This window comes from Solanum pennellii, chromosome 9, assembly GCF_001406875.1.
Source record: "Solanum pennellii chromosome 9, SPENNV200".
Lineage (NCBI taxonomy): Eukaryota > Viridiplantae > Streptophyta > Magnoliopsida > Solanales > Solanaceae > Solanum > Solanum pennellii.
The window spans coordinates 83164138-83191027 of NC_028645.1; the positions used below are offsets into that span (position 1 = coordinate 83164138).

A 26890-nucleotide genomic window follows, 5' to 3' on the forward strand; every position below is an offset into this window, starting at 1 on the left:
AAAAATAGTTTGAAGCAGATTAATGATGTCTAGATCAATATGTTGATTTTACACATATATGTAGTACATGTATCATAAATATTTTAATGTACCTTAGAAATTCATTGAAGTGACTTATTCACATGGAAATTAATACAAAGATGATTTATTTTATATGCGGATTTTTTTTCATTTTCAAAATTTGAATTTAAGAATCTAGATATAATTGTGTCATATTTGAGTAATTACATGAATGTTAGGTTCAAAAGAAGAATCATATTTGAGTAATTACATGAATGTTAGGTTAAAAAAAATGATAAATAGGGGAATTGACTGAAATTCCACCTTTAAGTTTTTTTATTATCATTATTCCCTATTAGTTTTATAAATTTTCAAAATTTCTCATCTTCGCGCATCAGAGTATGTATCAGCGCATCAGATTAATGTATCTCGCGCATCAGATTAGTGTATCATGTATAAAATGTAATGTATCTTATTTAACGATTAATGTATCTCGCACACCAGATTAATGTATCAATGCTTATATTATTGTATCAGTTTGAGAGATTTTTGTAATTATAAATATATAAGGGACAAATAGTAATTTTACTTTAAAAATATGTGATTTCTATCCTTTGTCCTTTGATATTTTATGATAATTTTTCTTTGAGGAACCATAAGGTAAAAGTGGAGCTTTATTCATATATTAAAAATAGTTAAAAGAAATAAAATAAGGAAAAAAAAAACCATAATTTCCATTTGCCTAGAAACATAATTTCGATGAATAGAATTATTTAATAAAATAATTAAAATGCGTACAAATTAATCAATCACTACCTATCAAACACAAAGAAAGAAACACAAATTCTGATAAATTTGAAAAAAATATGTATAAAATCAATTGCAGATTTTTTATTTTATTTTCCCTTCCTAATTTTAAATGCTAATCTTTATTATTACTCCTAGACCTTCTAAATAGCCTTATCCAACTTAGGATATTTTCAATGATCGATATTGACATATTGATGTCACTGGATTTTTTAATTTTTTTTGTTACTCACTTTTTATTTATTTTTTTCCTAAAGGAAAATTGAAAAATTTATTATTTTATTGATGCCCATTTCTTTGTCAATCATTGAATTAAATATGTGCCGACACTCTTAACGATGACCAATTTCAATCCTCTTCATATTAGAAAACAGAACAACAAATCATTTTATAATAGTTCGATATTTAATTTATATTGATATCTGATTAAATTTAATTTTACGTTTAGAATAGGTAATGTGAGAGTAAACAAAATCTATGGGACATAGTAGTATAGTGATATCAGATATGTATGTATTTTTTTTTCTAAAACAATAATGTGACAAATTATTAATTAAATGAAATAAATAGAAGATGTCTTTGCTTTTAAAGGGTACCCCTACAAAGATTTAATTGAAACCCACAGTTTTCATAGAATTTATAGGGATTTTGAAAATAATGCATGGTCCTTATTTTTCTTGCTTTCACAACATTGATTTATGGTTGGTTGAGTGAGAGGTGGAGCCATATTAATTTTGACTTTCAAAGGGTTTGTTCGAGATAAAATATATTTATACGATCAGATCATTTATATAGACAAATATCAATATTATAGTGTTGTAAGTTTCAATAATATATTACCATCTCCTAATTTATTATTACAAAGTTAAATTAAATGATATTAAAAATCTTTACATAATATGATTGATATATATACAATTCAACCAAATCCTTATCCTTTTAGCATAAAGTTGTGATGTAATTTTCCTTGGGACTACCCTATATACTATTCTGAGTAATTGGACTTCCTTGTCGTCCTAAATGTGCAAGTAGACAAGTTGGAAGTACAAATATTTAATTATTCTATCTTTTACGATTCATTTGATCATAAAATTTTAATTATAAATATTTTAAATTTAATTTAATCTTTTTTTTATTGATATTTATCATTTACATTGGAGCTCGATTAAAGACCTCCTAACAAAGACGATTACGTTTCGAAAGGGACTCAAACCCGAGACTTTTGTTTAAGAATGAAGAGTACTTACACTCCATCACAATCCTGACTGGTTAATCTAAAATGATATTTTATTTTATTTAAAAATCTTTTATATTTATATGTACATATACAAACTACATGTTAAATTCATTCTTCTTCTTTTTATATATATTTTAATATTTTTAGAAATAAGAATCATTAATCGTGGTAGACATGACATGTTCTCTCTTTCTTTTTCTTTGTTGAGTAAAACCAAAATAATAATTATGATAATTAACACTGAAAATCATAAAGGTGGTAGTAGTATATTCAAAGCTTCAATTTATGCATTTGTTTTTCTACATTTAATTTATTCTCTTTTTAGATTATATATGCAAATAGACAACTTAGGAATTGCAGGAGTAGGACGATAAAATTCTATGAAACAACTAATTAATGAGAACTGACAAAAAAAAACAATGGGACATTGTATCAGTAAATCATGTTACATATGCAATATAATAATCCAGAGTGTCTACCTCAAATAAAATTAACGGATAAATATTCATTCGTATCAATTGGTTATATCGAATTATATAAAATTTATCAAAGTTAAGTAATTTAATGAGCTAAGAATGCTTGTTAATAATTACAATTAAGTGTTATTTTGTTTTTCTCATCTTAGTTATTGTATTTTACATTTCAAATTATAAATTTTTAATTCTGAATCTGTTTCTCCGCTAATACGAAGGATGAGGGCACCCCTAAGCTATAAGGACAAACCAAAATCCACAGCTATTCATTTGTCCTTAAATGTGCAAGTGGACTAGCTACTTGAACACCAAAGTCTTTAAGACACACCCTATATACTCCAGTTATCAATATCTCTCGAAACGAATTTAGTATTTAAATTTTATCGTAAGTATTTATAATTCATTTGATTTTTTCGATTCATAACATGTCCTTTGAACTTCATATGTGTGTGTAGGGTTTGAGGTTATATCTATTATTTGCATTGAACCTCGACTTATAACTTCAATTTCATACTAAAAAAATTTAAATTACGAAATAAAAAGCGATTCTACATCCAAAGAATCGATCAAAAACTTCTAATTAAAAACTAAGAAAAATGATTTATCACTCCAATATAATTTTTATTGATCAAAAAAAATGAGTTGATGTAGTAAGAAATGTCGTTTCATTAGGTAAATATAACTAAAAACAAGCCAAACGACAAAAGTAGGATGTCCAAATTCCTTTTTGCTATATATTTATATAATCTTATATCACCTACTATATCATTTTATTTTGTTTTTATGACCTATATAATTATTTAATTTTTTTATAACCTATCATTAATATACACACGTCCATGAAAAAAATGTCGGTAGAGAACTATAGTCCATAAGATACTTTTATTCCTTCTTGTTGTAATTTCATGAAACTTATGGGGTTTTAATGTAATTTCATGAACTATAAGTTGTGTGTGTATAATTGAATTACATTCCCTACACATTGACCCCACACGTTTATAAATGTGATACACACGTCCCTTCCTATTTTTTTGTTTTGTTTCTTTTTGTGTTGGTTCTTCAAATAGACTTTTCTCATTATTTATTATGTTTTGTCACTTAAAGAAATCGAACACAACAACAACATACCTAGTGAAAATCTTCATTACGTGAGATTTAATATGATAGATTACACGCAAATCTTGTCTCGTAGAAATAGATAAAATGTTTTAGATCTTGTGACACCTCATCTTAAGTTAAAGAAGTCTCACATCTGTCAAAATACGAGAGAAATATTTGATATATAAATAAACAGATCACACAAACTAGTGATATGTTTTAAAGCCGTGCGAATCTAGACCCAGAGTTAGAGTTATTGTAAATAACTTGTGGCTAGTAAAATTTTCTAGTAATATATATTGTTGGTTCATCATCATCTAATAGAATAATTAGTGGTGAATCTTAATTAGACTTACAATTAGCTATTCAACACGGATATAATTGAGAGAGAAAATGATTGAAATTGTAATTTGTTGACTAATTAAGAGTTGAATTTTAGGGCTTTAATATTTTATTTTTATAGACTTATATGTTCCAAACTTTATTTTCCACGACATGGAGAAGACTACGTATATGTTGACTTTTGTTACTAATATTGTTAATTGATTGAAATACTCACGTATTATTTTTTTCAAATTTTCATCATTTTATTCTAATATTAAGTAAACTTTGCTTCTTTTTATTTTTCTTATGGCTAGTTTTATTTCTTAGTTGAAAAGATCATATTGATATAGCAGTATTTTTACTAATTAACTATAGTTTAACGGTAAAAAAGGTTTGTGTTATGCTTTTATTAAATTGGTTAAACATCAGGTGTCTCATTCCCGTCATGTTTAATAGATGAAGATACTATTATTTTTCAATTTCAATTTTGCACAATTGTTATCCACTAATTTTTTCAATAATCACTTAGATTTAATATGTTCAACATAGCTACAACACAGTGTTTAGAGTCTAATGATATCGATGGAAGTCTCCCATAATAAGTGTGAGTTCGATTCTCGTTAATCCGTTCTTCCCCTCTATTGGTCCCTATGTAATAAAAAATAAGAAAACTGTTTAACTTAAAAAAAGAAAAAGACCTAATAAATATCAATATCTCAAATAACATTTATTTTATTTTGGTATATATATGTGTGTGTTTAGTGATGTAATTGGATAATAAAGGAATATCTTAAATCCAAGTACACAAAAGGCCCACCCACATGCAATGGATTAATAAGTCAATACTTTGAGTTGCTATCATCTTCTTAACGTATTTCTTATCTCAAATCACATTCGACTTTTTTGAAATAAAAAAAAAAAAGAGACAAAAAGTATTTTCAGTTACCAAGATCTCAAATATCACAATCACTTATGTACTGTTTTCCACCCTACAAGCTCTTGATAAATTCCATGATACGTAAAATTGGAAGAAAACAGCTAACTTGAAAATGAGGTTGAGATGGTTCGAATATATGAAAAGAAGATTAGGTTGTTTACTGAGAGGTAGAGGAACGCTAAAAAAGTATTTGTGACTAGTGATTATGTAGGACGTGACATATATGTAATTTATCGAAGACGTGACCCTATACGAGGATATGGAGATTAAGTATTAGGGTAAATATAAATAGATAGTCTATAGTCGAGTACGGTCTATTCCTCTTATTGGCATATAACTATCATGACTCTCACTAACTTCTTGTTGTTACTACGTGTTCTTTTCTTGCTTCTTCAGTTTTCGTAATTTTTTACGTTGTTATTATTCGTTTTTACATTATATTCTTAATTATACACGACTTTTTTACTGTTGTATTTCCCTTTTATATTGTTTGATATGCTTTATCTTAATTCTTAGGTGATGATGATCTATCGGAAACCACATCTCTATCCTCACAAGGTAGGAGTAAAACGAACATATTACCCTCTTCAGACCCCACTTATGGAATTTCGTTGAATATGGGCTATATAATGACAGACGGGGTAAACTCATGAAACCACCACATGACCCAGGAAATTATTACCAGGCCCAACCCAAATTAGATATACAAGGTATGGTTTGGGCCTGTGTGTCACAAAGTAGGTCCAAACATAATATAATACTCTTGAGAGATTTTTTGCTTGATTAATGATCAAGATGAGCATATAAATGGAAGTATTTATGCAAATAGTCACTTCATGTTTATGATAGGTGTATAAAAACTTGCATCAAAGCAAAAAACCTGCTAGTCAACGAACACAGATATCGAGTAAATCTGTCAGGCAAAGTTAAATAACAATAGGCTCATAGTAAACGTTGTAGCTGAAGGTTCGAACCTGAGATCATTAGGTTGTTACTCATATATGCCTCAACCACTCAATCATTCTCTCGGAGACACGTCTCCTGTTTTTCCATTAACTTTCTTTCAAATATGAGAGAAGAGAATACCTTGTAGAACGGAAGGATTGAAGAAGAATCAAGCCTCACATAAGTAAAGTTTCGAGCTCTATTCAAACATCAAGGCTGCACTCTTACCATTGAACCAAAGCCCCGGGGGCTATTACATTGTAAGAATCATGTAGAGGGTTTATCTATTTTACAACAGCAGCATTACCTAGAACGCTTTAACTTATAATGAGGTTTTATAATTATGATTTCAGTAACAATGACTTGCACAACAATGTGAGACATGGAACTTAACTACATTGTACAAATGAATGAATAGCTTCCATGGACAAAGCTCGAGTAGAGCTTACTTTAGATTAATGAAGTTCAAGCTGCATTTCTTCTCAGCAACCAAAGTAACAAGATCCTTCACCGGCCAAAGAACCTATCTTCACTCTTTGTTATCAACAATCTCCGGAAGGCTCTGCAGTGCCTGTGATGGAAAAAGAGATTCATACCAACAGGGGAGAAAGAGAAAAGAATATGAAATGGTGATTGAACAATGATTCTTGCCGCTGACCTGATACAAGTACCAGGAAACAAAGGCATCTGTAGCAGCATAATGTAGTTGGTCCCTAGATAACACATTAGCCTCCCAATTCCCCAACCTGATATTACTTGGCTTTGGGAGCTGCAATGAATAAAAAAAATCAGTTGAATCTCACACTTAATTGGAAGAAGAACAACTGGAAAGATTTGGAGGACATTGAAGCACAACATAGTTAATGTAGTAAGAAAAAATTTGTTCAGCATGATTTACATTCACTTCAAGATTCCAAAGCTTCCAATTCAGAAAAATTAAAGGTTGATTGAAAATGTCGGGTCGTGAAAAGGATTAGGAAAAGGAGGAGCAAAGCAACACCGTAAGGTCCTCCGTGATGACATTCAGGGTATACATAAAGCCACCCATTAGGCATTTGGCACATTGAGGAGACTCGTGGGATGCTCAAGATCAACTTTGGAGAATGTGTTTCCTGATGCTGTTACTTACAGTGAGCATGCTAGGAGGAAGACGGTGACTGGCACGGATAATATGTATTCCCTCAAGAGACAGGACAGGACTGTACCGTTTGGGGGTTGAGAGGAGATTTGGTTCTGTCCTTAGTTTTGTCTGCAAAGGTCTTTCTGTCAAGAAAAGCACAATAATTATCTTAATGGTTGGTAATGAATATAGTTTTTGTTTGGGTGGTGGCAGTTCCAATCTTGTGTAATATAGTTCTATGGTAATAGTACCAGTACTTTTGTCATTTGCGATTTGGTGGAATCTTGTTTCAGAACTTCTAAAATTTGCTCCATTTCAGCATATACTACTGACTGATTCAAAAAAAAAAAAAAGATTTTACATTCTAATATGCACATATGTCTAGCAGTCAGCAATGAGGTAGCGTTTCAACTTGGTCTCTTCTTTAAATGTTGCTAGTTTGAAGTTCTTTTATAGTTTTTATAGACCTTAACAATTCAACTAAAAAACCTCAAGTCTATTGATACGAAACTGACTAGAACAGGCAAGAAACTAGTCTCGGATTACCCCTTTGCCCCTCCCTGACCCATGGTCAAGGATCTCAAAAGCAGAAAGGAAAAGCATAAAATAGAGAGACACAATATAAATAGTTGAATCAGAAACCAAAAGACCTGCTTGGCAAGAAGCTTCTCAGTTAATGATGCTAGACTCCACTTCTTGGGATCATCAAGCTTTTTGTTGGCAAGTTCGGAAAGATCTTCCAAAGCCTTCACAGATACATTATGATCTTGGCGAACTTTGTAAGCATCATTTGCAATGCAAACACCCACCTAGGTTTGTTCGAACACCATAAAGTCAAGAAACCACATCCTATTATAATTCATTGTTTGATTAACGTTACCAGAAAAAGCAAACAAATGCCAACCTTCACAACAGTTGGATCCTCAAGAAGAGATTGCAGAGTTTGAGGGATTCCGGAGTGGATGATATGCAGAACATAACAATTACCCTTGTCACCACATATCTGCATAACAGCAGCCTTCCCAGGTGGCACACCTGAAGATAACACGTATTATTCTGTAATCACTATACCTTACAACATTCCACTTAAAAGGAGTAAAATGAAGCAGAAAATCCATTTAATTACGGATGTGATAACTAAAACAAAAGGTCGGGGGGGTTATATTTATAAACTAAAGAGCATGCCTAAACAACCAGAGTATGAGTGCAAAGAGTGACGCCAAATAGGAACATACAAAACAATAATCTCGCAATAATATAATTTAGGAGAAACTTTATATAGAGAAAAGAAGCCTTTCTAATCACCACAAGTATATTAAGAAACTCTTGGTAGACATATCTACTAAAGATGCAGATGTAATCACTAAGATGCAATGAGTTATGCCTGTTTTCTAAAATATCTTTGTCGTCAACATATTCTGGATGTACTTTTCATGACTTTTGTCTATACACTCTGATTGCTCCAAGAAAACAACAGCAGATAAAGTTACATGATTTAGAAGATCCATATATCCAACCCCAACTAGCTCGAGATGAAGCATAGTAGTGGTTGTTGAAGTTTTAAAGATAACACAAGATCAAGTAAGTTCCGCAACATCAAGTATAAACTATTAAACTTCGCCGGGTGTCAAAACAAACAATGTAACCTTTTGACCTTGTGGGATGATTCTTCAACAAATGTCACATTTTATAACTTATAACTTTCCATTTAACACCCCCTCATTTAAGCTTAGTATAGTAAAAAGCTAAAGAAAGAGGATAAATGCAAAAGCTACTAAAAATCGAAAGACTGATAGGATTCTAGAACTACTCAAGAATTCTGATTATAGTTCTCATATTTCAGACAGTAGTGAAACTATTTATTCGATTAACATTGAACTGACCTCTTCTAAAAGTGGGCTTCCATTCAATGTCAAATCCAAGAGCAACATTACCTTCTTTCCTCTTCTTTTCCTCAACAAAATTTAACAGCTCTACTGCAGATTTCTCCACCTCGTTAATAGTTCTGCTGTATATAACACGTCCTTTAAAGGACATTTCCGGGTATTGCATCACTATCTTAGCTGCTACATCAAAAAACAAAAACGAAAACGAGGACATTAAAATCCTTTAACAAACTAGCAACCATTTATAATAGACAACATAAACAATTTATGACTACTAAAATCTCTCGAGACAATTTTCTCGGAGAAGTTAAACAGTATCCCAAACTGTGTTCCTCCATTCAGTTTACCTAGCTTATTCTAAGTACTCACCTAAAAAGGGTAAAAAAGTGTGCAGGATTGATTCTCATTATATCGAATTCATAATAAATGTTCGCTAGCATATCGATCCATTAATTCACTAAAATGGAAATTAGCCTAAGATTTACCATAAACCTAAAAAATTAAATCTTTAGATGAAAAAACAAAATACTAATACCACACCTAAATTGTTTCCCTTCTGAATTTACTTTCTGGTGTTCAAATATCTAAAACTATTGAACACAGAACTAAGTTATTTTCTCACTATTGATATTTCATATAATTTACTTGATTTCCACTATTTTTTTATGACCGTGGTGTTCGTCCAGCTTTCACTCACCTCGACTAATTTCGCGGGTAACTTCACCGCCCACCAGTAACATCCCTGATTAACAATTTACTATAATTCGGCAAATAGAGCTAAAATTAAAAAACAAAAACTAGTTACACAAGAAAATAACTTATTTTATGGATAGTAATAACAATTTACTACAATTTGGCAAACCGATAGGAGAAACCGTCACCTTGATTAGAAGAACGAGATGAATAGCTACACCGAGACTGATTTCTAGTGCAAGGAGACAACAATGAAGAATCGGAAACCTCATTTTGTTGATGATAAACAAAAAGAGATGCCGGCAATCTCCGGCGACTTTTCCGACGGGATTCTTCGCCGGCGGCGGCTACATCTTCGGAATCGCTTTTTCTCTTGGTAGCTGATTCAAATGCAGCATCTATCTCTTGGAGTTCTTCCTCTGTAAAAGGTCGATCCCAATCGTCTAATTCGCCGGAGATCGGAGTTCCCATTTTCGCTAAATGAGTACAAAACTGATTTTTCTTTTTTTCTTTTTTTGCAGCTAAAAATAGCGGCACTTTTGAGCTTTGATTTTTTAGTTTTTTTATTTGTATTGTACTCCCTAAAAGTTTTTACTATGATTTGATTGACCCATTATCTATTTGAAAATTACACTTTTTACCCACAAATCTCAGAGATTCAAATAGTCAACCTTAATTAATTTGGAACGAATGATATTACACAAATATTACGCCACAATTCCGAGTAAGTTGAGGTCAGCTAAATAAACCTTCACGTGACCATATAGTTTTATTTAAGCTTGTGTCAAAACTATTCCTGCTAACAACAAACGATCGCTCGTGATTTGAACATGTCGAATCACTTCGAACGGATCTATTGCCAATCCATTTCTCAGTCTCATATAGAAAATTGAAATATTGTATCTATAGATAGATGAAGAATTACGAAAGATCAAGGCTATACAAAATAAATATTTATTATTGTATGTCAAATTATGTATGACATACCCTTTATACATATGATACAACAAACATTTGTTGAATCACACACATGATACTAAATTAATATTTCCAACATAACAAATCGAAATGAAATTACTTAATGTGGGCTATTAGCTGCAACAACTTTAAGAATATCTAAAGGAATATGAATAAATTTAACCAAAGCATTACGTGCATTAGCAACCTCAGCAATATGATTATCAACATAATCATCAACATCAACTGAATTAGTGGTACGCATTGCCTTAAGACGAGGATAACACACTTCGAAATCCGTTATCGCGGTCGTATAATAATTAATCGCATCTTTAAACGCGCCATTAACCGTTGAATCGACCGCATCGTCGATTAACTCGATAGCCGGTATAAAATGATCGTTACAATCACTTAAAGCTTGTTGTGTATCGGACGATAATTTGTCATCATTGTTAAGGAGCTTCATACGGACCGTTATCGACACATTAGTGGCCTCTTGTTCGATTTTTTTAAGCGCCAAAAAGCCTATTGTTTTTAAATCGGCTTTTTGGAGCGAATCGAGATCGGCTTGTGACCTGTCTGTTTGAATCCATGAAATACATTCATTATTGTTGTTACATGCTTTGGCAAGATTTGGAGGAATAATATTTAAGGCTTGAGGTTGAATTCTTCCATTAGCAATAGGTAATTGAAGAGTTAAGCAAAGGAAAAAGGCTAAAGGAATTAATTTGATAAGAAAAGAATTTGACCTCCTTGATAAAGAAAAGGAGATCAAAGCCATAATTAGTTTTATTTTTTTAAAAACTTTTTTTTTCCTTTTTTTTTTTAACCCCAAATTTACTTGAGTATTATCATTGTTCTTTTCTTGTTTTCTTTGTTTTATATGAAAATTGTTATTGATAGTTGAAAAAGATTGGTAGAGATAAATGTTCTCTTTACCACCCTTTATGAATAGAGGTTTTTAAGAAAAATTGTGGGGGCTTTAATTAATTTTATTTTTGTTTTGTAAAAATGAACTAAAATTGAGGGATTGTGTTTTTCTCTTTGTAGTGACCATTCATTTGTTAAGAAATAATTTTTTTGAGGTAAAAAAATAAAAAGGAAAGCTTAATCATTCTTAAAGATCTTGTTTTGTTGTAATGTCTTCATTTTCAATCTTCTTTTAGGTTTGTGGTTCTTAAAAGTGTTAAATATGGTAATAACGACATATCCAGTATAATTCCATAAGTGAAATCTAGAGAAGACGATGTATACACAAACCTAACCTTTTACCTTTTGAAGGTAAAGAGGTGGTTGTGATAAACCTTCGGCTCTAGTAACACATTTTAAACAATCTTTCGTCTTTCATTTGAATTCACATGTTCTCGCATGATTTTCACCCACTTCATCAATCGAGATATGCAAGTAAGCCATAATCCATGAATCTCCAAGAAAATGGACTTTGAAAATTGAGATACAAAATGCAACAAGCCCATGTATAAGAAGATCATAAGCTTTGTAACCAAATGTAACATCATTCTACTGTTTAAATGTTAAAGGCACCTTTACAAACTATAATGACAACAACCAAAAACATACTATTGAGCTACCTAATAAATAGTAACTTAATCTGAATAAGATCCCCAAAAAATGGAACTATGGAGATTGATGAGAAGTTGATTTTATTCTCATGTGAATGAAGCAGCAACATTTAGTCGTGTAGCTAAGAGCATAAGATAAAGTCTTGAACTTCACACTAGCATCAACATGTCTGGTCTAAAAGAACTATAAGAAACCACTACTCAATGGTGAATTTGATAGTACTCGGGGACCAAGGATAGCAAGAAACATCGATACTCATTCTCAGCGTTTGGATACTGCAAGATATCAAGGTGGAATAAGCTTCCTACAAGAAGATATCATGCTCTTCTCCAATAATATAATATTTGTGCAGCAATAGAGACAATCGTATGGTGCTGTACTATCAAAGCCTGAGACCAAACAAAACAGTCACGTATTATTATTTTTTTGAGAAGAAAACAGTCACGTATTATTGAAGCGCCAAAGAAGCAAACAGAACATAATAGGATAAACGAAAAACAAAAAAGGATAATATAGCATATGATATAATAAAAGAATTTTTTCTTTCCCCATTTCCGAAAGGGTGCTTCTGAAAGCTAATACCTTCTTCGAGCAATTTATTAGAAGAATGAACGAGTTAAAACAGAGAGAATCATAAGTGAATGCAGGCAAGAAAATGATACCGAGAAGAAACTTTCTAATAAGTTATAGACAAGATACAGCTAACGATGTCTACCTACCTAATCAACATGAAGGATAATTGTTCCTAGAGTCTCAAGCGACAAAATCCAGAATACATAAAAGCTGAAGCAAAGGCATAACCACAAGTCCTTTGTCCAGCAAGCTTTTCAGTTCCTAGAATAACTTAGTCTCGAAAAGTTGACATAAGAATATGATAGAAAATCCTTCTTAAAGTCAAAGTGTAACAATGAACCATGAATGACTATGTAGACTTATACACCAGAGCCATGAGACCCTTGAAAATATTAGATACATAAGAACTGCCAATAGCACAGAGCTACTTAAGTAATTCGGAACTTGTTTATTTTCTGTAAGTCAATCATTCAGTTGCTTCTTTTTTTCTATCCTATTCGACATTTGTTAAAATGTTGTATTTATGCAAGAGTCTAGGGGGTAAAAAAAGAGGAACATTGTTCAAAGTTATCGTTTATAAATACTGATGATTTTTGTGAGCTATAGACCAGATTGCGCCAGTAAGCAGCGCACAATGAATTGCTACATCTCCTAAGAGACAATGTACTTAAGAAAACTGAAGGTTCCCCTGCCCCCATTTTCACATGACTCATAGCAGCACCAACTCATAATCCCGAATAGAGAATCACATTGATATTCACGCTTTATTATTTTAAATTGCAACCACTTAGAATAACAAGCTAGCAATTCAGAGAACAATTTCATCTTTTGACAGGTATTAAGAGGAGTAATTTTCCACTAAGATAAACATTATAAGATACAAACTTTTATAAGCAGTGGATGCAAGAGCTACTGGGGAGCCACTTCCTGCAAATTATTAGGGAGCACCAACGAGCAACCTAATATGAAACAATTTAATGCAAAATACAAAACATACGAACCTCAACGTAATCCAAAAATCTCTTCTGGAGGATCATATATGTGCCGATCCGGAAAAATCTCTTCAAAGTCTTGCTTAACCCTGTTTCTTAATAGTGGGTGTGGCAAAAGTCCCTTCAACAAAACCCTGAAAGGCAGCTCCTCAGGTGGGTATGGAGACTTCTTCATGTCTTCAAATATATTCATAGCATCTGCAGGAGATCCATCTCTCAAGAATCCCCTAATAACTTCAGTGAATGTCTGACAATCAGGAAATAGATCTTCCTTTCTCATACTCTCCCATAACTTCATTGCATCATCCATTTTTCTACGTCTCGCCAACGCAATGATCAGGTCCTTGTAAAGATAGACATCGGGTTGGTACCAGGCTTGTTTCTGAATTACCCAAAACACCTGAAATACAAACAACTAGCTATGTGTGATAATGCCATTCCATATGCCCCAAAATAGACTTCGATAAATTAACTGAAAATGACATTTGCATGCATATCAAGATTCAAAATGTATGATCTCAACCAAAAAGGAAAAAAATAGAATAGCTGTAAGCAGATATCCGAAAAAGCAACAGCACAATTTTAACAATGTTTTGCCCATTTGATAACTTAAAATAGAACAACTTCACAAGTAAAAAAATTATGAAACCACTGAACAGCGAACACTATTGACCAATTCTCTTATTTATATTATGATCTAATATAAACACCTTCTCCAACGACTCATCACCAAAGCACTGAATGCACTTTACTCCAGCTACTGCCTTATAAGCGAAACTATACAAGTTTTATCGCATCCAACTAAACTTGGGCACCTAGACACTAAATGGGAACGAAGAAAGATCACAGCTTTGTATTATAATGATAAATCCAACAGCAATAACTTCCTCAATTACTAAATGCAACAATAAAACTTCTGAAATAGAAATGAAAAACAGTAGATGATCTTTTCACATTTGCTCAAGCCTGGTGGCAGAGTCACCTAGTACCCGTTTACTCAGTTTAATTAGTCGATGTGCGTACAAGCTGGCACGGACAGCAGTACTAAAAGTACTATTGTGCAATTCTTGTTTACTAGTTTCACTAACTCCATATATGAACAGAGAAGAAAAATCACATTTTTTGGCATTAGAAAGCTTACCTTAACAGCAAGAGAGACTTCTTCTTGGCGTTCAAGTTCATTAAGTACAGCAATCATATCCATTTTAAGAAGCCTAAGGACATGTGTTTTAACAAACTTGTCAAGCTTTTCTTCATCATCTTTGAATCTTCTTAACCCAAGAATCACAAAAAGTGCTTCTTTTCCAATCAATTTCTTTCCCCTCCATAGTGGCCCTCTTGGTCTTCCATCATGGTACCACCTCCCATCCCTCACTGAACTTCTAGAAAACTCAGGAACCCATGATGGAGAACATGAAGAAGAAGATGTTAAGGTGGAAGAAATTGATGGTAATGGAGAAACTGAAAGGTGTTTAAGAAGCAAAGATGGAATTTTTAGTCTTGAAATGGTTCTAATTGCCATTTTTGAAAGATGTCTATGAAAGGGAAAGTCTGTACGCCGGTTATGGTGGCGGAGGCGATGGATACGGCGGCGCCGGTGATGCTCCGGCGGAAGAATCAGTGAAATTGGGTATTAGGGTTTGACAACTTCCGATTATGAAGTTGAATTGGGGAAGAAATATTAGTAGTTATTTACTTTTAGACACCTTATTTTTTTGAAAACTAACATTTAGTCCATCTAGCTTTTGAAAAATACTTAATTGGTCCCAAATTGCTCACCTAGGCAGTCCAACGTGGACCGTCAGTATGGAACTCTGTCCGTTCCTTGTTAAGAATCAATATGATTAAATTTTAAATTAACTCAGAGTATATTAATTTTATATTTTTAATTAAAAACTATATATTTAAATATTATACGAAAAATATTATATATTACAATTTTTTTATAAAATACTAATCAAAGTCATATTGATTGACTCCAAAAAGAAATACTTAATGTTATTTCATTTTCTTATTGTTTTGCTTTTCACAAACAAAAATTTCTTCAAGTTATATTATTTTAATATATCGTATCCTCCCAATCGATACAATCAAAAATAATAGCTTATTTTGCATCTGCAGACGATGAGTTAAGATATCATGAACTTTGGATTTTGTGATATACCTTTTGTTGAATCATTGTATTAAATTAAATTTATAATTTAATGACTGTAAATTTATATATTATTTATCAATCAATGAAATTTAAGATTTTGATTTTATAATGATATGTAACTCACACATGATGACATGGAGAAAGTAAGGAATGAAAAACAACAACCGGACTTTTTAATTTAACCAAAATTAATGAAATTTTATGTCTTTAAAATTAGAAAAAAGATCAAAAAATTATAAAAAGAGATAAATAAGATTTCAGCTAAAAGTGCCACATCACCAAAGCTATATATATATAAAGGGATTTTACTAGTCATAGTTTTTTTTTTTTCTAATTAGAATTTTGGTTAACATTTTACTATGCATCTTTTTATCATATTGATATGTAAGAAAATTACAATTTATAGTATTTTCTGTATAATTTTTAAATATTTAATTTTTTAACTATAATTTCAGCTAAAAGTGTCACATCACCAAAGCTATATAGAAATAAGGGATTTTACTAGTCATAGTTTGTTTTTTTTCTAATTAGAATTTTGATTAACATTTTACTATGCATCTTTTTATCGTATTGATATATAAGAAAATTATAATTTATAATTTTTTTTATATAATTTTAAATATTTAATTTTCTTTAAAAAATTTATCAAAATAATGTAACATAATCTAACTTTTATAAATAGTTAAATTAACTTTTCAAAAACGTAATCTGTCAAATAAAAGTTAGACTGGGTAGTTATCAATGTAGTCAAACTAGAATTGCATATTTTCATACAAGACTCCAAAATTTGGAAAAAAAATTCAAACTAATAATAATGATGGTAATATCTAAAATAGATAAGATCAGAAATCTCTACCCATAAAATTAATTGTATAAAAGGAGGAATGATCATATATCTAAAAAAAAAACATATAGTTGAATATTTTCTTTCTATCATGGATTATTCACAATTCAAGACTATATTATTGTTATGCATTTTCTTCTTCTTTTGCTTTCCACAAGCAAAAGGGAATCATCGATGGAACACATACATTGTTGTTATATATAATGGCCTTCCATTTGATTCGCCCAAATTATCGATTCATTGTTATTCTGCAGACGATGATTTAGGATATCATGATCTTGCTGCATATGAAAATTTCAGTTGGAAGTTCAAATTTAATCAATGGCTTTGGGCTAGAACAAGGTTCCATTGTCAATTTTGGTGGGACAAAAAAAGCAAGTCTTTTGTTGTATTTAATGATTACGATCACTGTATTTTGTATTCACCTATTCCTACGACAAATTATTGTCAATGGACCGTACAAGAAGATGGCTTTTGGCTGACTAACTATAGAGGGGATAGTTATAGAGTTTTTGAATGGTGAACGATAATAGTTTATAATCTTATAATACTTTTCATTGAAACCTTTACTTTATATAAATAACAATACTTCTTTTTTGTTGAATTATAAGTGTATAAATTGAAGTTGATGATATTTTTTTATTAGTAATAAAAGTTTAATAGGTATAAGTTATGAAAATAAACCTTAAATAAATAAAAGAGAAAAAAAAAACACAAATAGAGGAGATAAAAGAAATAACTTTATATTATATATAAATATAAATTTCTCGGATTAAATAAATAAAAGAAAGTAAAAGAAATAGAATGGAAGTATGAAAAGTGATTTAAGGAAATTATATAAATAACATCAATAATAAGATTAAGAGAAGACAAAAATGTGAAATTGAGAAAAAAATTAGGAAATAAAGAGATTAATAGATTAATGATGAAAGAAATTAAATATAATATCCTTTATATTCTATAAAGTCATAAGTTTAAGAAAAGATACTAGTAGTATAGATGTAATGAAAGGAATTAAAAATATTACTATTAATAATTCTCAATAAAATTTTAACGTGGAATTTTATATGATTTAAAATTAGAAGAAAAAAAAGATTAAAAAATATAATAGATAAATAAATTTAAAAAAAAAAAGATCAAAAAGATACTAATAGTATAGATGTAATGAAAGGAACTAAAAGTATTACTATTAATAATTCGCAATAAAATTTTAAGGTGGAATTTTATATGATTTAAAATTAGAAGAAAAAAAAAAGATTAAAAAATATAATAGATAAATAATTTTTTTTTAAAAAGATCAAATTCATTCAACGTAGATTGTAGTCAAACTAGAAATGTTGAATTTCTTTATTCAAAGACTCCAAAACTATTTTCTTTTTAATATTTATCTTCTCATCATTTATGTTGAGTAATTTTGACATGACAATGGAACAGAGTAAGGGATCAATAGTTAGAAACTAAGATGCTAAGTAACCAATTAATTATTTTGTATATCAATATATATACACAAATACGTTATTATTGTAATTGTTAACTTTTTTATATTAAATAAATCAATAATAATTTTTACATCAATTCAAATGGTAAAAACTATCTAAAATTCTCAAAGAAAGTTCTAATATCTATAAATTGATACATCTAAAATATAAAAATAATATGAAATTATCGTTTAAAAGAGTATTTTATCTCTTGATATGAATTTTAATGGCATAGTTCTTTTAGGTGACAATTTTTTTTTGGTTAAAGTTTAATTAAAATGGTAACCAAAAAGAATATATTACTTTATTGACCTCTTTCAAGCAATTGATGTATTAAGAAAATAATTGTGTTTCAAATTCACAAATTACCTTCAAAACTTATTGTCAATGGACTGCAAAAGAGGATCGTATTTATTTGAGTAGCAAAAAAGTGAGTGTTATAGATATATTAATTGGTGAATGATAATAGTTTATAGTGTTGTAAATTTTTTTTATTAAAACCTTATCAATATTAAAAAGTTATAATACTTCTCTGTTGAATTGTGAATTTCAAGTTTATTGAATTATTAGTGTACAAAATTTAGATATATAATTTTCTTGTTGTAACCTTTTTTTATATCGATAATTTAATTTTAAGATTTCTGTTTTCCATACATCTTTTACTTTTAACATTTTCCTTCCCACAATTCATGTTGAGAGATTTCGAAATGCTAATAAAACAAGATTAGATAGAAGGGGCAAAAATGAATTTTGTTAAAAAGTTAAAATTGTTCAATGTTTAGAAGAGTTTTTTATACTTTTTTTTAATATATTTAATTCATTTAATAATTTGTTAAATACTTTACGTTTTGTAAACTAATTTGAGGATAATAAAAAATAACCTTTAATTTCTATTCTTAAATATATTTGTTCTGTGTCAAATTCTAATAATACACTTCATATGGACCATATAAAATATATACTAATATGCCGTTTCGATTGACTTAAAAAATAATTTTTATGTCAAAAATAAAAAATAGAGGGGGATCTATTTTTGATTTTTAACTTATTTCAAGTTATTTTAAAACTTATTTTAAGTCATTTTTTTATTTATCAAATACTTTTAAAAATAAAAAACTATCATAAAAATATGTTTGATCATTTTTTAACCCAATGCAAACGCCCTCTAAGTCATTAATATAGTCAAACTGGGCTATTAATGTTGATGGTATCTATAATATCTATGAATTGGAATTTTCATAATCTGCCCCACAAATTTTAATTTTTTTTTTCTTTCTTTTAACAAGGGGAATACTTATAAAAATGTAGCCATAAACTCTTAACAAACTAAAGCTGAATAATAGCTTCTTCCTATCATGGATTATTCACAACTTAAGACTATATCCTTCTTATGCATTTTTTTCCTTTTTAGCTTTCCTCAAGCAAAAGGGTATCCAAAATATACCGTTTGCGTATATAATGGCCTTCCATTTGACTCTCCTGATAAATTAAGAGTTCATTGTTTTTCTAAAGAAAATGAAATAGGATTTCATGTACTTTCTCCCTATGAAGATATTACTTGGTCATTTAAATTAAATCGTATGATTTTTGCGACAACTACGTTCTATTGTAGTTTTTGGTGGGGTAAAAGAGCCCAACAAATTATTGTATTCAATGATGAAAAGTTCTGCGTTGGAGATTCACAACTTCCTCAGTCCACACATTATTGTCAATGGACAGCACAAGAGGATGGTATTTATTTGAGTGGCGAACAAAGTTATGGTTATAGATATATTAGCTGGTGAACGGATAAAAATTTATGATACTGTAATACTTTCTTATGAAAAATCTTATTAACTTTAAAAATATAATAATACTCTTCCTTTTAAGTTTATTGAATTATTTGCGTATACAAATTAAATTTTTAATTCTCTTGTTGTAACTTTTCTTATATCTATCGTTCATTTTTAAGATTTTGATTTCCCATACATTTTTTCTTTTTAATATTTATCTTCCCATCATTTATGTCGAGTGATTTTGACAATGAAACAGAGTAAGGGATTGAGTTTTAGTAAATCAAATGATTTCTATTAAATTTAGTCACTGAATTAAGACAATAGCTAGAAACTAAGATGCTAAGTGACCAATTAATTATTTTGTATATCAATATATATACACGGATACATTATTATTAATCGTTATTTTTTTATATTAAATAAATCAATAATATTTTTTACACTAATTCAAATGGTAAAATCTATCTAAAGATCTTGAAGAAAGTTCTAATATCTTAGTTCATGTGAAATTGATATGTCTGAAGTATGAAAATTGTAGGGTATTTTATTTCTTATATGAATTTTAATGGCACAATTTTCTAGGTGAATTATTTTTTTTATGAAGTTTTAAAAAAAATGCTAACCAAAGAGAATATATTACTTTATTGACCTCTTTCAAGTTTAAGTTTTTTGTATTACATCATATTTAAGCTCATTTTATTCTAATATTATAAAATAGTAATTATATTTACTCTTTTTGTTTCTTTTTACTTAATAGAGTCTATTCACTACCAGAAAAGCGTGAATTACATAGGGATTTTTCTTAGGAATTAGTATGAAAATTTACAGGAAAATAAGTTTCATGCGAATTTTCATACTAATATTTAGGAAAATTCCCATATAAGTCACAGTTTTCTTATACTGATTAATTTATAGTCTTAAATATAATAGTTATTATATTTTTTTAAAGACATTAACTCAATATTAATAAATTGAGATATAACAGAAAAATAAAATTATTATATTTTATTTATTAAAAATGACAAATAAAAATTAAATTAAAAAATAATCAATAAATCATCAATGTAGTCAATCAATCATACAATACTCCAAAATTGGTTTGGGGTGGGGGAAATTATGTCAATTAATGTTGATAATATCATTGTTCATAATTCTTTTTCTTCTGGTATAAAATGAGGGATACTTATTATTATTATTATATATAAAAAAAAGCCATAAACTATAGCAAATTAAAATTGACAGTTTTTTCCTATCATGAATTATTCACAATTCAAAACTATATTATTGTTATGTTTTTTTTCTTTTATTGCTTTCCTCAAGCAAAAGGGAATCATCGTTGGAAGAAATATACTGTTTTAATATATAATGGCCTTCCATTTGACTCTCTTAAATTATTCACTGTTATTCTGCAGATGACGATTTAGGATTTCATTAACTTTTTGCTTATTAAAATTTCACTTGGAGATTTAAATTTAATCAATGGCTTTGGATTAGAACAGTGTTTACTTATCATTTTTGGTGGGGTAAGAAAAATAAAGCTTTTATTGTATTCAATGATTACGATCATTGCATTTTGTATTCGCCCTAGTGCTACAACAAATTATTGTCAATGGACTATACAAGAGGATGGTATTTGGTTGACTAACGGTAGAGATCCAGGTTATAGATATATCGAATGGTAATGTATATAAGTTTATGATATTGTAGTACTCTTAATTGAAAGCTTATCTTTTAAAAATAATAATATTTTTCTTTTTTAAATCGCTTATTTTTTACGTTTATTGAATTGTTAACGTATAAAAAGCAAATTTATAATTTTATGGTGTACCTTTGCCTTATCGATCACTAGAATATTATAAAACCCGTTATTTTATTACCTTTCCCTTTCAGCTATTCAAGCTAAGAGATTCAAAAAGAAAATGATTGTGTCTGAAAGTTTGACGATATATTTGATTGCAATGATAGCATAAATAAACTCATCTATTAATAATGGACAGTATGATCGAACTATTTAGAATTTAATAACATATTTGAGTTTTTTCTTTTGAAATTGTATTTCTTAAAATGTTTGTTCAAGTTTGAAAAGAAATTAGCATTCTAACCAATTGTATGGAGCAGCTATTTTTTAGACCTTTTTTTGAAAGAAATGTCATTCCTAATTGTATTTCAATATTATAAAATAAAATTAAACGTGAAATTGAAATAAAAATAACATAAAATTGTATGGAGTAACCATTTTTTAGATTATTTTTCCAATAACCAACATTAAAAAAATACACCAAATTACATTATTGGCTGACTAATAATTGTTTAACTTTTTATTTAAAATATTTTTTTTTTAAATAACTTGATAAATCATAAGAGAAGAAAAATGGTTCGTATGTCCTCGTAAAGTTGGTAACATTTTTGTTATATATCTAAACAAAAAATATACCCCACTAGAGAAAGGGGGTTGGTTTGTTGAGGTCAATATGGTCAATTTATGTTTCCACCAACAATTTTGGCCTATATAGTGGGGAAAATATGGTTATTTTAAAATGTATATATAAGGTCAAAAGTTGTTGTACATAAATTAAAAATGGATATATATATATATATATATATATTAGCATGTTGTAGCTCTACCAAACACTTCACCAACACAAAAATTCTAACTTATTCCTAAAGTTTTGAGCAATGCAATATTCCATTTCTTTGACTTCATACACATAAGGTTTCATCAATAATAAAAGATTTCGAGTTTAAGTAAATTTAAATAAGTCGAATTTTATATTGAATAAAAGAAAAAGAGTTTCAATTTATTAAGTGGTTATATTCATCTAAGGGAATTAGAGAAATAAGATCGAAAAAAATTATCCTTCTCACAATTCCACTTAAATATTATTTATTTATTTTTTAATCGAAACTTACCAACTCAACTGATTTGAATTCATTATGTAAGTAATCTGCAATATGAGGTGTTAATATTTACTTAAGAACGATTTCATTATCAATATTCAAACTCGAACTTTTAAGGGTTTACTTACAACATTAGTAATGGTGAGTAAATTATTATTTTAATTCTCATATTAAAATTAAATGTAAAATTATCTTATATCTAGTCTTACTCTTATAGACGTGCAGACCAAGTCGAGACCTTATTGTCAATTATTGTGTGCATAATAAACTGTTAAAGTCCACTATATAAGCAAAATTAGTGGACCATTTTCTTTTCTTTTTTTTTTTGAAAATCAAACTTAAAGATTTTCTAATTTAGATTTTTACGAAGATTAATAATATAATTTTAATAAGGTGATATGTATATAAACTTTATTTTAATATTTTCTATTGTCAAAAAAGTTATTTAAAACACAAATCTGAATTTCGTCATACACAAATTATTATCAATAAAATTGGTCAATCTACATATACCTTTCAAGTTGGAACATTTTGTAATGATAGTGTCACCATATCCTTGTTAGAGTAGGTAAGATTTGAAAGGTTTGCCTATGGTGTTTGTTGATGTCAATTTGGTCAACCTATGTGGTGAGATAAAATTTTGAGTTTGAATTTCTATTAACGATGAAAAGTTTTTAATAATAAATATTTTTTTTCAATAAAATATCGAAATAATCAACCAAATAGATTTTGTATATAATATGATTAACCCTAAACAAAAAATTATTCTTCAAATATTGGACACTACTTCTTGGTTTGGCATAGTGGGTGGTTAGGTCCCCCTATGAATAGCAATTAATTAGGTGTATGAAAATGTTGTTTTCCCCCTTTCTTTGTATATATGTCAAAATCACTCACCATTCAATATGTTATCTACTTTTTTTTATAAAAAAAAAATTGAGTTCCATCTCTAGTTTAATTTAAGCTCTATTGATTATTGTTGATTTTTATTCCATTATTTTGTTACTACTGTTAAATTCTTCGAGATATGAATATAATTTCAATATTTCAGCATAGGTATTCGTCAATAATGAAAATCATATTTTTAAAATTAAGCAGAGCAAAAGGATTATGCTCTCGAAAGACATTCAAAAAATTGGATCGATGAGTATATTATAAAGCTAGAGTAGAAGCAAATTGAAAAATCCAACAAATTCTTGTTTATGTATATATAGTTTCTATTAAATTTCTTCATGCTCCATGCTTAAGAAAAGAAATAAATAAAGGATGGGGTGGGTGGGTGTTCTTTTATACATAATAATACTATATTCTCCAACTTTTTTGTTCTCTATTCCCTTCTATTATTTTGCTTCGAATTAGTGGGACATTATGCATATAATATAGTACTAGCATAATTAAAATATATTAAAAAAATGTTTATATTGGGTGATGAAAGGACATAGAGATTTGCGACGAAACGAAATCGTTACACTTTGTACAATCCATTCATCTATATATTTCTATATTTAAGATTATGTTTTTTTAATTTTATTTAGTAATTTTATTTATAAGTATATGAATATTTATTAACTTTTATATACAAATTCGATTTGAACCCTATATTGCCGTAGATGAATTTAGAGTATATAGTAGATAGTGTTGGACTAATAAGATTTTTATGGTGACTATTTAATAGTATACGATTTTTTAAAAAAATCTTCTACTTTTTCATTAAAAAAAATTAATTATCACTTAACCTTTTAAATTACAAATAATTTACGGCATTATTTTTTATTAACATAAAAAAATTAGGGATAATTATACATAATAACAAACTAATAATCTAAAATAAATGAGTAACTACGGTTTGATTTAGTTGTGCTCCATAGCAAACGTTAGCCAAAATTTGCCAGTAGCATCTCTCCCAAAAATCTCGCTCGCCACTCTCCCATTCTCGCTCGTCACTCTCCCTTTGCTCGCCTCTCTCGCTTTATAGACAGAAGTGTATAAATTGTGTTTCTATTTTGTATAAAGCGAGAGAAAATTGTATATACACATGCAAAAATATATATCTTCATGCTATACACTTAATTATACAATTTACAAACATTTTACTTCAATTCAATTGTAGACAAATGTAAATTTTATACAAATATTGGAGCGAAAAAGGCCAACAAATTATTCAATTGCGAATTATACAATTGCAGTGAAATACAATTTTCTCTCGCTTTATACAAAATAGAAACACAATTTATACACTTCTATTGCATAAAGCGAGAGAAAATTGTATATACACATGCAAAAATATATATCTTCGTGCTATACCCTTAATTATACAATTTACAAACATTTTACTTCAATTCAATTGTAGACAAATGTAAATTTTATACAAATATTGGAGCGAAAAAGGCCAACAAATTATTCAATTGCGAATTATACAATTGCAGTGAAATACAATTTTCTCTCGCTTTATACAAAATAGAAACACAATTTATACACTTCTATTGCATAAAGCGAGAGAAAATTGTATATACACATGCAAAAATATATATCTTCGTGCTATACCCTTAATTATACAATTTACAAACATTTTACTTCAATTCAATTGTAGACAAATGTAAATTTTATACAAATATTGGAGCGAAAAAGGCCAACAAATTATTCAATTGCGAATTATACAATTGCAGTGAAATACAATTTTCTCTCGCTTTATACAAAATAGAAACACAATTTATACACTTCTATTGCATAAAGCGAGAGAAAATTGTATATACACATGCAAAAATATATATCTTCGTGCTATACCCTTAATTATACAATTTACAAACATTTTACTTCAATTCAATTGTAGACAAATGTAAATTTTATACAAATATTGGAGCGAAAAAGGCCAACAAATTATTCAATTGCGAATTATACAATTGCAGTGAAATACAATTTTCTCTCGCTTTATACAAAATAGAAACACAATTTATACACTTCTATTGCATAAAGCGAGAGAAAATTGTATATACACATGCAAAAATATATATCTTCGTGCTATACCCTTAATTATACAATTTACAAACATTTTACTTCAATTCAATTGTAGACAAATGTAAATTTTATACAAATATTGGAGCGAAAAAGGCCAACAAATTATTCAATTGCGAATTATACAATTGCAGTGAAATACAATTTTCTCTCGCTTTATACAAAATAGAAACACAATTTATACACTTCTATTGCATAAAGCGAGAGAAAATTGTATATACACATGCAAAAATATATATCTTCGTGCTATACCCTTAATTATACAATTTACAAACATTTTACTTCAATTCAATTGTAGACAAATGTAAATTTTATACAAATATTGGAGCGAAAAAGGCCAACAAATTATTCAATTGCGAATTATACAATTGCAGTGAAATACAATTTTCTCTCGCTTTATACAAAATAGAAACACAATTTATACACTTCTATTGCATAAAGCGAGAGAAAATTGTATATACACATGCAAAAATATATATCTTCGTGCTATACCCTTAATTATACAATTTACAAACATTTTACTTCAATTCAATTGTAGACAAATGTAAATTTTATACAAATATTGGAGCGAAAAAGGCCAACAAATTATTCAATTGCGAATTATACAATTGCAGTGAAATACAATTTTCTCTCGCTTTATACAAAATAGAAACACAATTTATACACTTCTATTGCATAAAGCGAGAGAAAATTGTATATACACATGCAAAAATATATATCTTCGTGCTATACCCTTAATTATACAATTTACAAACATTTTACTTCAATTCAATTGTAGACAAATGTAAATTTTATACAAATATTGGAGCGAAAAAGGCCAACAAATTATTCAATTGCGAATTATACAATTGCAGTGAAATACAATTTTCTCTCGCTTTATGCAATAGAAGTGTATAAATTGTGTTTCTATTTTGTATAAAGCGAGAGAAAATTGTATATACACATGCAAAAATATATATCTTCATGCTATACACTTAATTATACAATTTACAAACATTTTACTTCAATTCAATTGTAGACAAATGTAAATTTTATACAAATATTGCAGCGAAAAAGGCCAACAAATTATTCAATTGCGAATTATACAATTGCAGTGAAATACAAT

General features: G+C 28.9%; 2 protein-coding genes and 1 pseudogene across 5 annotated transcripts; 1 reads left to right on the forward strand and 2 right to left on the reverse strand.

The window, feature by feature from the left end:
- Positions 1–6019: 6019 nt before the first annotated feature.
- On the reverse strand, positions 6020–10079 carry LOC107029527 (Werner Syndrome-like exonuclease). Of its 4 annotated transcripts, none has more exons than XM_027911927.1 (7): positions 9709–10044; positions 9525–9569; positions 8825–9007; positions 7846–7976; positions 7592–7750; positions 6480–6590; positions 6020–6392 (listed from the first exon to the last, which is right to left on the reverse strand). In XM_027911927.1, the coding sequence occupies exons 1-7, from the start codon at positions 9989–9991 to the stop codon at positions 6351–6353; spliced, it is 954 nt and encodes a 317-aa protein (XP_027767728.1). In that variant the 5' UTR covers positions 9992–10044; the 3' UTR covers positions 6020–6350. The 4 variants fall into 4 exon arrangements, with proteins under 4 accessions (XP_027767728.1, XP_027767729.1, XP_015086446.1 ...); XM_027911928.1 differs by having other exon boundaries at positions 8825–9004; positions 9709–10043; XM_015230960.2 differs by lacking the exon at positions 9525–9569 and having other exon boundaries at positions 8825–9004; positions 9709–10079.
- LOC114073954 lies at positions 6768–7040 on the forward strand (annotated as a pseudogene).
- Positions 10080–11953: 1874 nt separating the features above from the next.
- LOC107029505 (protein THYLAKOID ASSEMBLY 8-like, chloroplastic) lies at positions 11954–15291 on the reverse strand. The gene is made up of 3 exons (XM_015230932.2): positions 14765–15291; positions 13633–14023; positions 11954–12447 (listed from the first exon to the last, which is right to left on the reverse strand). The coding sequence occupies exons 1-2, from the start codon at positions 15143–15145 to the stop codon at positions 13634–13636; spliced, it is 771 nt and encodes a 256-aa protein (XP_015086418.1). The 5' UTR covers positions 15146–15291; the 3' UTR covers positions 11954–12447; position 13633.
- Positions 15292–26890: the final 11599 nt, after the last annotated feature.

What these genes read in the sequence shown, in the direction of transcription:
- LOC107029527 (XM_027911927.1), bottom strand. Translation starts at nt 9,991, where the DNA reads ATGGGAACTCCGATCTCCGGCGAATTAGACGATTGGGATCGACCTTTT. An exon ending in TACCCGCGAAATTAGTCGAG is followed by an intron (nt 9,008 to 9,524) that starts GTGAGTGAAAGC and finishes TTTTTGATGTAG; the next exon opens with CAGCTAAGATAGTGATGCAA. An exon ending in AGAAGCTTCTTGCCAAGCAG is followed by an intron (nt 6,591 to 7,591) that starts GTCTTTTGGTTT and finishes TATTCATTGCAG; the next exon opens with CTCCCAAAGCCAAGTAATAT.
- LOC107029505 (XM_015230932.2), bottom strand. Translation starts at nt 15,145, where the DNA reads ATGGCAATTAGAACCATTTCAAGACTAAAAATTCCATCTTTGCTTCTT. An exon ending in AAGTCTCTCTTGCTGTTAAG is followed by an intron (nt 14,024 to 14,764) that starts GTAAGCTTTCTA and finishes TTTGTATTTCAG; the next exon opens with GTGTTTTGGGTAATTCAGAA.